The following is an 11,431-nucleotide window of genomic DNA, read 5'->3' as shown; positions in this document are numbered from 1 at the left end:
ATGCGAATCTGCGTACTTCCCTCCAGCGGACAACTTGAGAGAAGCCATTCATGCGACTCTGGCGAAACCCTCTGTTCACGTGACATAGATATCACAAATTTTGCCAAGCCAGCCTTGTCCGCTTCCGACTCCACCACCGCCGACGAAATTCGCACGGTCAATTTTGAAGCGCAGGTTGAACTTTTGCACTTGACTTCCTTTCCTCAAGCTCGTTACTCCTTTCCGTGTCGACCACCTCTTCTCAGTCAAAATGGTAAGCTAGCGATACCTCCGATCCATCTGAGGACACGACTCTCTCGCAATTTCGAGCTGTTGCCGTGAAAAGCGACAGCGCAAAGAAATTTCCGCCGAACCATGGAATTTGCGGTTGTCAAGTCTGAACTCTTCATTGAGGCCTCAACATGACACCGCATTTCTCGGTCGGCGTTGATATGGCTGGAGAAGATCTGGCGTGGCGTGTGTGAAAACGCGCCACCTCATCATCTTCTCCTTAGAGTCAAAAGATATGATCATTGAACATGTGCTGATGATCTTTCTTTTCTCAATGATAGCCACCGAAAGGAAAGAAGCCCGCGCCTGCGCCCTTCCCTCAGGGAAAGGCCGGCACAAGCAAGAAAGCCGCAAAGGTAAGTCATGATATTTTCTACAGATGGTAGTGGCCCAGGCTGACCGTGACCAGAACCCTCTTCTCGAGAAGCGACCCCGAAACTTCGGCATCGGTCAAGATATCCAGCCTAAGCGCAACTTGGGACGTATGGTGAAGTAGGCACACCGGACCGCTATATGCTCGAGGACTAGGCTAAAAAATCATATAGGTGGCCAGAGTACATCCGTCTCCAACGCCAGAAGAAGATCTTGAACCTGCGCCTCAAGGTGCCCCCTGCGATTTCCCAATTCTCCAACACCCTCGACCGAAACACCGCCGCCCAGACATTCAAACTTCTCAACAAGTACCGACCCGAGACTAAGGCCCAGAAGAAGGAGCGTCTCCACCAGGAAGCCACCGCTGTCTCAGAGGGCAAGAAGAAGGAGGATGTTTCCAAGGTAAGAGCACGACGACTCTGCAAAGCCGCATCGTGGTGACTGACGTCTCGCTGTAGAAGCCATACACCGTCAAGTACGGTCTCAACCACGTCGTTGGCCTGATTGAGTCAAAGAAGGCATCTTTGGTCCTGATCGCCCACGATGTTGACCCCATCGAATTGGTAGTCTTCCTGCCCGCTCTTTGCCGCAAGATGGGTGTCCCCTACGCCATTGTCAAGGGCAAGGCTCGTCTTGGTACGGTCGTGCACAAGAAGACCGCCGCCGTCTTGGCCTTGACTGAGGTTCAAGGCGAGGACAAGTCTGAGCTGAGCAAGCTCGTCGGCACCGTCAACGAAGGATACATCAAGAAGTACGAGGAGCACAGACGTCACTGGGGCGGTGGTATCATGGGCGCCAAGGCCGTCGCCAAGCAGGAGAAGAGAAGGAAGGCTGTTGAGAGCGCCATCAAGATCTAAGCCTGTTTACATTCTGCTTGGTATTGGTGGGGATTGAAGGAACGCTGTATCCGTGCGGATGATGAATCGACACGAAACGAATCGAATCGTGAGCAAGGCTGAGGAAAATCCGGGCTTAATTGAGCGGAGGTTCCTTGCCGCATGCAACAACACGAAGGATGTGCTGGCCGTCAGACGCTTGCATGTCCAAAAAGCTGCCAAGATAGTGAATAACTCGATGTTGACCTGCAGTCACCAAGACTGTCCAGGAACGGGTTACGCCCATTCACAACCATGAAATGATATCATATGCTTCTTCATGTAATCTTTTATACGTGACCTCTAAAGTCTCTTCCAAACTTCTCTTACCTCTTGTCAACCACGTAGTATCGCGAATTCGAGGCCGGGAATAGCACCGGCATCAGGTGACAAAGGGGCAAAGTTGAAGCAGAGAGCGTTGACGGTGAAGGTTCGGAGGGCATATGAGGAGAAATCTTGTAGCATTTCCAGATTAACATATACAAATGAGGGGGTCCACCAAATCAGGCGGTAGCTGCTTCACCTACTGCCTTGGACCATCCGAGCTCCAAACAAGAAACAGAGGTGGTATCTCTTTCAAATGCAGGATGCAGTTAACGCCAACGAATGCATGCACATCGAAGCGTCTCAAGCTACCAGGTACTCCAACATCCCTTTGTGGGAGGTGCTGTGTCATCGTCAATGCCGGGTCAGACCCTGTCGTGCCTGCGGTCACTTGTTAGCATACGAGTCGCGCTGCCTCATGGAGAATGTTCCTCACCTTCATAGCCTCAATCCTGGCCTTCAACTGGCTGGTGACTTCGGCGGCTCTCTTCCAATTCTCTTCGGCGCGTGGCTCTCTAGACCCCACACTTCCAGACTCACTTGCCTCTCTACTAGCAAAGGTCGGCCGCTGAGGACTACTCATACCACTTCCATTCGTCATGCCACCAACAGGCGGACTGATCTTCCTCCTAGCAGTCAAGGGATCAAAGCCTCCATTTTCTTTCTCCTCGCTGGGACTGATAGGGTTGTATCCACTTTGAGGTCTCGGTTTATTGCTCAACGCCCTGCCGCTTTGTGAGCTAGCTGCGCTTCCGGTCCTCTGTAATGTGCTGTTGACAGGCCTTGACGGCTGCGCATCGCCATTCGGAGGGTATCGCTTAACGGTGGAATCGTCGTAAATCCCCCCTGCCTCGTCGTCCGTTCGTCCACGAATCACATCTTCTCGTTCTCGTCCTATGCTTTCACGGCCTAACCTGGAGACCTCGCGCTTATAACGCTCACTCTCCTTTCGTAGACTTTCAATCTCGGACTTCAGGACGTCACACTCCCCTCGCGCTCTTACCAACTGAGTCTCTTTTGCCTTGATCTGCAACACATCACGCGTGTGGTCTTCTATGAGCTGAGCATTCTGATTCTGAAGTTCTGATATCTCGGCACTCAACTTGGCATTGCTGCCTCGAAGACTGTCTGAAAGTGCTGATAGGCGTTCTCTCTCTGCACGTAACTCTTCGAGCTCAGCGCGTTCGATAGCCGACAGACCGTTGGCGACAGAAGGCGCTGAGGGAGGCGACAATGGAGCTGTGGCTGGTCTGGACAATGGCCGTCCCGCAAGTCCTCCACGTCCCATACCAAATTTCGAAGGCGATGGTGCAGCGACTTCGTCGTCACCATCGTTGCTCATTGGAGGAGATATTACCCGTCTCTGTGGACTGTTAGTGGCACTGGACAGAGCACCTGCACCAGGCTTCTTCAGCCCACCAAGTCTGAGAGCTGAAGGCGGCGCAAGACCGGGACGAGCCAGACCTGGCTTAGGAAGAGGCTTTGCAGTTGATTTGGGTTGCAGAGGCGCTGTGTCTTCCACGGGTGGTGCAGCTGCCGACGCCGGCTTTTTTGCCACAGGCTTCTTGGTGCCGCCAACAACCTTTTTCCCAACAGCAGGTGCGGATTTCGCAGGAGGAGGAGGAGCGGCTTTTGGTTTTTCCTTTGCCTTGACTTCTGCGGTGTCGAAGAATTCCTTGATTCTGACCTTCCGTATGTCGTCTAACCCGTCGAGATACGGGCCCATGGCACGCTCCCCAATGATTTTCATGAGCGTTCCAAGGATCTCAGCGCCACCGGATCTGATTGCTTCGGTCGACTCCGTTAGGAGCTTTGTTGCGGCATCAGCGATCAGCTTCTGCTCGGGCTTAGACGGCACATCTCGAGTTGTTCGCAAGCACCTGACCAGGAATTTGATGGTCTCAGCCTTCACGTTGGGATTCTTATTCTGTAAGAAACCCAATGTCTCTTCGAGGCACTCTGAGAGAGATGTAGAGGTGAAGACGGCATCCAGTGCTGCACCAAGAGCATCGGCAACGGACTGTTTCTTCTCCTTGAATCTTTCCAGCATAGGTGACATGATCGAAGATCGGTATTTGGCAAACCCTCTCCTCAGACCCTGTGCTAATTTCTCGACACAATTGGCAGCAATCGTCACAACTGCAATATTGGCATCCTTCATAGATTTTGCAAATGCCCGTATCAGCTCGTCAAAGGGGCCTTCCTTTATTCTTGGAGTATTGAGAATGTTGAAAAGGGCGTCGAGTGCTTCTTTGCGTTCTTTCCACTTTGTCGATGCGATCATTTCATGAAAGTTGGCGGGTATCTTGGAGTAGACGTCCACTGGCTCTGCAAGGTCAAATGCGTTGACTTCGGCCTCCTCCTCTTCTTCCTCCTCGGCACCGTCAGCCCCTCCAGCCTCCCCACCACCGGATGCCGCTGGTGCTGAAGCTTGTGCAGCTTGTTGTGACCTCGTCAGTCGCTCTTGTTTCGGCGAGGGTTCTTCTTTAACCTTTTCGAACAGTTTCTCCAGGTCTTGCTGTTGAACAGGTTTTAATTCACCCCAAAACACAGGCTTCATAGCCTCTTTCAACCAGCGGTACAACTCCACGGTCAAGGCTTGCGCCTCCGCCCTCACATTCTTATCTGCATGTCCAAAAACCTTTGGTAGTGCCTTGAGCACTGGTTTGGGCTCAACAATCTTGACCCCGTAATTGTGGTAAATAGCGGTGATGGCGTTCAGCGTCGCAGCAATAACCTTTGGCTGCTTGTGCGACAGTGCCGGTAACAGTTCTTCGATAACGGGTTCGGACTTGTCGAGCTCAATGTAGAGCAGAAGGGCTTCCAGGGCGCTGGCCTTTGCTTGCGGTCTGGTCGATGAAAGACCTTTCTCGTATATCGGCTGCAGGGTGAAGTTTCTTGACTTGGTCGCCGCCTGTTGTCCACCATACTTCAAGAAGGCGCACAGCGCAGCGAGGCCTTCTTGCTGTGCAGCGACATTCGAGTCCCCAGCAGCTGACTTCCAGAGACTCGGGTCCGACAAGAATGGTCTAAACGCGGGATCTGATTCGTCTGGGGTAAGTTCAAATTCCTTCGCCGAAGCCTCGTAGCCCTCTTTTCGCACTTTCCAGTTCTTGTGCGCGAATCGATCGGGGAGGGGAAGCTGAGAGAAGTCCTCTTCTGGGCCGTCCGCCATCGCAGGGGGGAAAAGATTCGTCTTATGGTTAGGAACCTCGCTGACGGCTTGTCCTTGGAGGGGCGCGCGAGTGGGCTGTCAGAAAACATTAGTATGACGATCACATCTCAGATTATTGCATGGGATGGGTCAAGAGCGTTGCGACGCGCATCTGTATTTCATCGGAGTTGTCATGCGCTCACCTTCGTTAGGTTGCGTTCATGTGGTTGCGCAAACAGAATGCAAGAAAGACGGAAGGAAGGTATGACCTGGAGCTGTTCAAAGACGCTGGACTCTAGACACAAAGATGTTGGGCGCGTCCAAACACGATTTCTCAATGCTACAAACAATAAGTGAGCAGAGGGTGAGGGTGCTTGTGGTTTGTATGGATCGTAGGTGGTGGAGTGGTTTATTGGGGCATATAAACATTGGCGTCTTTGTGTTGACTAGTATGACAACACCATACATTATTTTCCCCCTGCGGCCTTTTCATGGCCTCTCTCCCCTTCTCTCTTCAGTGCTTCTGTCTGTGTTTACAACGGGTCCGCTGTAGCACGTTCTAATACTCGACTGCATGGCTTAATCGGAGTGCCCTAGCGATCTGGACTTGTCCGGAGTCCTGAGGGTTGCACCATTGCGTCGTTAGACGACCTGGTTACGGTCCTCCCCGCAACCATCGCAAGACTGCGCAGAAGGCCACCACACAAACCCACCACACTTTCTCTGTCAGGGTGGAGCAGAACTCTGTGGTGATCTCAGCACAGTCCAGAGGTTGCATGCCTGTAAAAGCAGTGCTCTCAGGGCTTGAAGCCCAATCGGCCGAAAATGAGCCAACTCCTCACCACTCGGCAAGCAGAAGAACTGTGAGTCGTGTTGAAAGAGATGACGGGATCTTGTTGACCATTGCAGGCATAAGTCTATGATTGCTTACCTGCTCTCTGTGGGCATGAACGATAGTGCGACAGACCTTCGCCGAGAATCCAATTTAGCAGACACCTTTGACGATGCAACTGCGAAGAAGTATGAGACTCTCCTCGAGAAAAAGTGGACGTCAGTCGTTCGGTTACAGAAGAAAATCATGGACCTGGAAGCGAAGAATGCTGCCCTGCAACAAGAGATCGAGACCGCCACGCCACTATCCTGGAACCGCAAGATTGACCCGGTAACGTGGCTTCCCAGAAGTCCAGCCAGACACACATTGCAAGGTCACCGTCTTCCCGTGACCTCGGTCGCCTTCCATCCTATATTCTCCTCCTTAGCGTCGGCTTCGGAAGACTCCACCATCAAGGTTTGGGATTGGGAGCTGGGCGAGCTGGAGAGGACGTTAAAGGGCCATACGAAAGCAGTGCTTGATGTGGATTTTGGGGGTCCAAGAGGGGGTACACTGCTTGCGAGCTGTAGCAGTGATTTGACAATCAGATTATGGGATCCTGGCGATGAGTACAAGAACATCCGAACACTGCCTGGTCACGACCACTCCATTTCCTCCATCCGATTCATCCCCTCCGGCGCTGCTGGTGCGCCTCTTTCGGGGAATACGTTGGTGTCTGCATCGAGGGACAAAACGCTACGGATATGGGATGTGACCACGGGATACTGCTTAAAGACCCTTAAAGGCCATACGGAATGGGTCCGAACAGTGATACCATCTATTGATGGCAGGTTTCTGTTGAGCGCTGGAAACGACCAAGTACCTCGGTTATGGGATGCAAGCTCTGGCGAGGTCAAGATCACATTTCTAGGTCATGAACATGTGGTGGAGTGCGTGGCATTTGCGCCAAGCGCATCTTATGTCCACCTGGCCAGCCTCGCCGGTTACAAGAAGCCACCGCCCCCTAGCAGCAGTGGGGAATTTTTGGCGACAGGAGGTAGAGACAAGATCATCAAGATTTGGGACAATCGGGGCACATGTCACAAGACGCTGGTCGGCCACGACAATTGGGTTCGAGGCCTCGTCTTTCACCCTGGCGGACGATACCTGCTCTCAATATCAGACGACAAGACTATTCGGTGCTGGGATCTGTCACAGGAGTGCAAATGTGTCAAAGTGGTGGACGAGGCTCACCAACATTTCATCAGCAGCATTAGATGGGCACCAGATGTTCCTGTACAGCCAGTTGCCAACCGCGAAAGCAACGGGGTAGCAGCATCTACCAAAAAAGAAGATAGTGGAGGACCGGGCAAGATTCGCTGTGTCATTGCCACTGCCAGTGTCGATTTAAACGTACGGGTCTTTGCTGGCTAAGATGTAGGCTGTAATCGGATACTATGTTGCGGTCATCTCCAGCATTCTGTAGATGGGGAAGTTTTGGATGTCTGGAGGGATGCATAGAAGGAGTGGTCGATGATTGTACGAGTATGACTTACGAGACGACATGACCGAAAGTGATTTGTTATTTCGTTTCCGTCATTTTTCATAGTTTCTAGTTCCGTTCATCAACAACCACCACAATCATAACTACTCGCCACCAGGCTTCGACTATGTGACTCCCACATCTCCTGCCGCTCTGATGCTTTTGCAAGCTCCGACTGTGCCTCCCCTGCCTACATGGTAGGAAATGTAGTTGCCTCTCGCAGTGTCTAGAGCCAACCACCCAACATCACTTCGGCAACGACGGGACTGTCCACAACACCAAACGATCCTTCCCGTCGGGATGCTATGATCCGTTGCTTGGCTTTTGACGGATTCCCAGAAAATGGTGTCTGCCGATATGAAATGACCCACAGCCGTATGGTACAGTCAGCTGCACAGGGAGTTCAGCACAACATTAGTGGAAAGCCACGACAGCATGGCGTACTGACCCTGAATATGCCACTCACCAGACTCATTGTGGCAACGAGACAAAAATATCTAGTACCACACGCCATCATCGTTGAACGTAGGAATCGATACAAGAGAAAGGACTGATCCGTGACAGGCACATCAAGTTGAGAATCAGGCTGGTCTTATGGCAATCACTTCAGCTATCTCAAACTTGACTACGCCTTTAGCAGAGAGCTTCCACAGGCCCAGCAACGGACGCTCCATGAACGAGGCTCCACCTTCGTCACACCGTCTTGAGCTTCATTCTTTGTTCCATCCCACATTCCTGCTGGTATTGTTTCGGGCGCACGGTGATTGGTACCGCATTTCCCGCATTAGCACCAACTGGAAGACAAAGCAAACCAGGAACATCTCACTCCAGCCTCGTCGTTGCATTTCGTCATGGCTCATGCTGCGACAAGATTATCAAGACCAAGCAGACAAAGGAGAAGAGAAAAGGCTGGAATGGATATGCTAAGCGCTCTGTTTCCCTCACAAAGGTCAGAATGCCCTTTTCCCCAAGGATTCGTCCATCTGCGCCATTCAAGAATTTGGATGGCTAGGGTCAAAGAATTCCTTTCTCTGCGCTATGACTTCTGGCAACCCAGACCCCCCTCCACCAGCATGGTATCGTCGACTTCCTAGACCTCCAACTGAGTATAATCCTACACTGCGCCGTTCCTCATTGCTGTCTCAGCACCGTTTGTTCCATGCTGGATCTTCCGGCCATGATACGTCGGGAGATGGACTGCCTGGGACCACAGTGCAGCTCCCTGAGAGTTCCAAGTCAACGGAGATGTCGACAGAGGGTATAGGAAGACCGCTGGTAGCGATTGAAGAAGGCCAGCCTGCTTCGCATGCGAAGCCATCTCAATCTTCGAGCATGGCGGAATCACAGGCACAATCCCTGAAAGCATTTGATAGTTCCAAGCCCAGAGAGCATCTGTGTCTGTGCCCGTCTGAACCAAAGATCCCAAGACCACGAAACTGTAAGGCATCCGCCTGATTTCCTTGCATCCCACGCCCATACGTCGTTTCCTGGTATATGAGCTAACGATATGACAGCATTTATGCTGTTTCGACAACACCAGCAATCCAGTATCATGGCGCAAAATCCTGGCCTTCCTATTCCGGACGTGTCAAAGATTATTGGAGAACAATGGAGGAGTCTGTCAGCAGAGGCCAAAGAGGGATGGAATTTGCTTGCGGAAGTGAGTTAAAGAATACCATGGCCCGGCACAAGGCCCTTTGTTCTGACTTCTTGACATTAGGAAGAGAAGACCCGTCACCAACAACAGTATCCAGGCTATCGTTATCAACCACGTCGCAGCGGCAGGGCAAGTGTTCAATCTTCTGCAACCGCACCAGCGTCTACAGAGCCACAAGAGCTTTGCATCAAGTGTGGTGGCAGACCGATGAACGGTTATACCAACGCAAGCCCGATATATACTCCTCCAACGACCGGTTCTCAACAGCCTATGACAATGCAGGTTCCCGCAAAGCGAAGCTACATCGTTAGCAGCGGGCCTCCTCAGCGATATAATGGACAACCACCTACCTCGCCCGAGCCCATGCCTCACCAAAAGACCTTTATCGACGCTTACCCTTACCAGCGAGTTGACTCTCGCCTAGTATATGCCGTCACTCCCAATCAGCCTCTTCCCACCCCTGCGTCAGCGGATTCCCAGGATGCAAAGAGACGGCGGTTCAATAGCAACGGCGTGTATGTGCCGGCTCGGGAACCTTACCCGGAAAGTGCCTACACATATGCCCATTCTCCGATCCGTACAGCTTCGTATGCTCGACCTGAAGTTGTTCGTCTCCACCCTACGCAGGTGTCTGTTCAGCATGTCCCCATGGCCAAACCTGCAGTTGTTTCACCACCTCGAGCGGTTTACCCTCGTCCACCACAACTCCAGCCTGTTCGCCCACCTCACCCGCATCAACGAGCTAGGTCCACAGTTGCACTGCCGCCGATAGAGACATTGGTGTCCCAAACGCCGACCAAATCATCATCAATTCAATCACAAAGCTCTGGCGTAGAAGCCATGATTATGTCGATACCAGTCCTGAACAAAATCAAGGTTCTTAACCAGATATCAGCGCCTCTTCCCACTCCCGGTCCGATGTCTCCGAGGCCAGAAGTGCGTGGTGCCATCATCGCCATTGAAGGCATGGATTCCGACACGGTCAACAGCATGACCACTTCACTGGCCGAGCAGTTGGAAAAAGAAGGCAAATTCGCCGTCCGAATATTTGGCGGTCCAGACCCCTTCTCCATTATTGGGGATGCACGAAATCGAGCAAACGCTCAGGTTAAGCCTATGACGACCGAGGCGTACTTGAGCATGCTCAGTGACTGGCACAAAATCAACAAAGAAATGGTCGAATATATCAGTACAAGACCTGGGATGGATGGATGCCAGTCATCACCTATGTCGCTCGACTCTACGATCTACGATCGGAACCACCTGATGAATGGTTACCATGCATCCAAAACTCCGGACAAGACCGTGCGATTCTTTGACGGAGGGACGGACATGGCTCATGACGCTGCAATCAGTCCCAAAACCATGAGCAAGACAGCCGACTTGTCCATAGTGTCACCACCAACCAAGGCTCGAAGTCAGAGTACACCCGGCCCAGGAATGGATGGGGGGTGCCAGTACAGCATTCAACAGCAGACGTTCACATTCCCACGCCCTTTCAATTCGAATCGTATCCCTCCACCTCCTCCGACACCGCCTCCTGCCACACCGCCGCCACCACCACCAGTTGCACAAACTTCCTCCAGAATTCCACCTCCTCGTACATCTAAAATACTTCCTGGAGCTTCCCTATTTGATCACATTGTCCAAGACAAACAGTCTCTGACAGGGCCAAATAGCACAGCCATCCCCATCGCCTTGGTTCCGCACTTTCAGCTCACTACGGTCAATGCTGCCTCCATCTCAATGCCAATCAGCGATAGCTTTTCGCCACCCGCTCACTGGCAATGGTTTGCTACTTTGTGGCGCGGCTGCATCGGTCCAGATATTACCGTGGTCGTCAAGGGTGTCGATGACGAGTCCGAAGCTGCCGAAGCCGCCAGGGCATCTGTTAGTGCTGCAGCCAGCACACCTATGGGTGTGCGGGAGAGAAATTCCAGCGCAGGATTGAGTTCTACTGGTGGACATTCCGGCGTGGAGATCCGCCTGAGTGATTGTCGGGCGGTCGTGGTCAAAACTGCTATTATAGGCATGCCTACCACCGCTGCAGACGCGGATGATCGTGTGCAGGAGGATCCAGTGAAGAAACCAGTCGACCCGACTCATCAGGCAAAAGAGATGGAGAACTGGGAGAAGGCAAAGCGGCGGGTGGGATTTGAGGTTGAGGAATTCTTGCGCAGATGATTGGGTCACGAGCAGGACATTCATGCGTGGTATCGTTGCTGCAGTGAGTGAATCACAAGATACCAGGTATATAGTCCGCTCTGTCTCTTCTGGGAGTGGTTGAAGCTGGACTTCGCTTATACGACCGGCATCTGGGAGGCCATATTGATTGAGTATCAACCATAGAAACTAGACACCACAATGTGGCAATCACAAATTGTATGACCTGATTGAGGTGCTCATGATGCCCTTCCGCCATGAG

At 52.2% G+C, this 11,431-nt stretch overlaps 4 protein-coding genes across 4 annotated transcripts; 3 read left to right on the top strand and 1 right to left on the bottom strand.

Annotated features, from left to right (window-relative positions):
* Positions 1 to 107: 107 nt before the first annotated feature.
* Positions 108 to 1,798, top strand: EDD37DRAFT_614249 (60S ribosomal protein L7a). Its single transcript, XM_062815519.1, has 5 exons — positions 108 to 253; positions 552 to 626; positions 680 to 762; positions 816 to 1,044; positions 1,101 to 1,798. The coding sequence occupies exons 1-5, from the start codon at positions 251 to 253 to the stop codon at positions 1,497 to 1,499; spliced, it is 789 nt and encodes a 262-aa protein (XP_062674248.1). The 5' UTR covers positions 108 to 250; the 3' UTR covers positions 1,500 to 1,798.
* Positions 1,775 to 5,391, bottom strand: EDD37DRAFT_660483 (armadillo-type protein). The gene is made up of 3 exons (XM_062819110.1): positions 5,199 to 5,391; positions 2,278 to 5,091; positions 1,775 to 2,222 (listed from the first exon to the last, which is right to left on the bottom strand). The coding sequence occupies exons 2-3, from the start codon at positions 5,014 to 5,016 to the stop codon at positions 2,196 to 2,198; spliced, it is 2,766 nt and encodes a 921-aa protein (XP_062674247.1). The 5' UTR covers positions 5,017 to 5,091; positions 5,199 to 5,391; the 3' UTR covers positions 1,775 to 2,195.
* Positions 5,392 to 5,460: 69 nt separating this feature from the next.
* On the top strand, positions 5,461 to 7,440 carry EDD37DRAFT_614245 (nuclear distribution protein PAC1). The gene has a single exon (XM_062815518.1). It carries the CDS (start codon positions 5,915 to 5,917, stop codon positions 7,238 to 7,240), a length of 1,326 nt encoding a protein of 441 aa, XP_062674246.1. The 5' UTR covers positions 5,461 to 5,914; the 3' UTR covers positions 7,241 to 7,440.
* Positions 7,441 to 8,145: 705 nt separating this feature from the next.
* On the top strand, positions 8,146 to 11,216 carry EDD37DRAFT_936 (uncharacterized protein). The gene is made up of 3 exons (XM_062820374.1): positions 8,146 to 8,787; positions 8,864 to 9,009; positions 9,070 to 11,216. Exons 1-3 carry the CDS (start codon positions 8,388 to 8,390, stop codon positions 11,188 to 11,190), a joined length of 2,667 nt encoding a protein of 888 aa, XP_062674245.1. The 5' UTR covers positions 8,146 to 8,387; the 3' UTR covers positions 11,191 to 11,216.
* Positions 11,217 to 11,431: the final 215 nt, after the last annotated feature.

The sequence above is a fragment of the Exophiala viscosa genome, assembly GCF_022695815.1.
Source record: "Exophiala viscosa unplaced genomic scaffold EDD37scaffold_1, whole genome shotgun sequence".
In the NCBI taxonomy this organism is placed as follows: Eukaryota; Fungi; Ascomycota; class Eurotiomycetes; order Chaetothyriales; family Herpotrichiellaceae; genus Exophiala; species Exophiala viscosa.
This window is presented reverse-complemented; position numbering and strand designations above follow the sequence as displayed.

Bases quoted from the DNA above. Each gene is read 5' to 3' on its own strand.
- EDD37DRAFT_614249 (XM_062815519.1), top strand. The intron at 627-679 runs GTAAGTCATGAT...GACCGTGACCAG, and splicing joins CAAGCAAGAAAGCCGCAAAG to AACCCTCTTCTCGAGAAGCG. The intron at 1,045-1,100 runs GTAAGAGCACGA...GTCTCGCTGTAG, and splicing joins AGAAGGAGGATGTTTCCAAG to AAGCCATACACCGTCAAGTA.
- EDD37DRAFT_660483 (XM_062819110.1), bottom strand. From the start codon at position 5,016: ATGGCGGACGGCCCAGAAGAGGACTTCTCTCAGCTTCCCCTCCCCGAT. The intron at 2,223-2,277 runs GTGAGGAACATT...AAGTGACCGCAG, and splicing joins CCAGGATTGAGGCTATGAAG to GCACGACAGGGTCTGACCCG.
- EDD37DRAFT_614245 (XM_062815518.1), top strand. From the start codon at position 5,915: ATGATTGCTTACCTGCTCTCTGTGGGCATGAACGATAGTGCGACAGAC.
- EDD37DRAFT_936 (XM_062820374.1), top strand. From the start codon at position 8,388: ATGACTTCTGGCAACCCAGACCCCCCTCCACCAGCATGGTATCGTCGA. The intron at 8,788-8,863 runs GTAAGGCATCCG...ACGATATGACAG, and splicing joins GATCCCAAGACCACGAAACT to CATTTATGCTGTTTCGACAA. The intron at 9,010-9,069 runs GTGAGTTAAAGA...TCTTGACATTAG, and splicing joins GATGGAATTTGCTTGCGGAA to GAAGAGAAGACCCGTCACCA.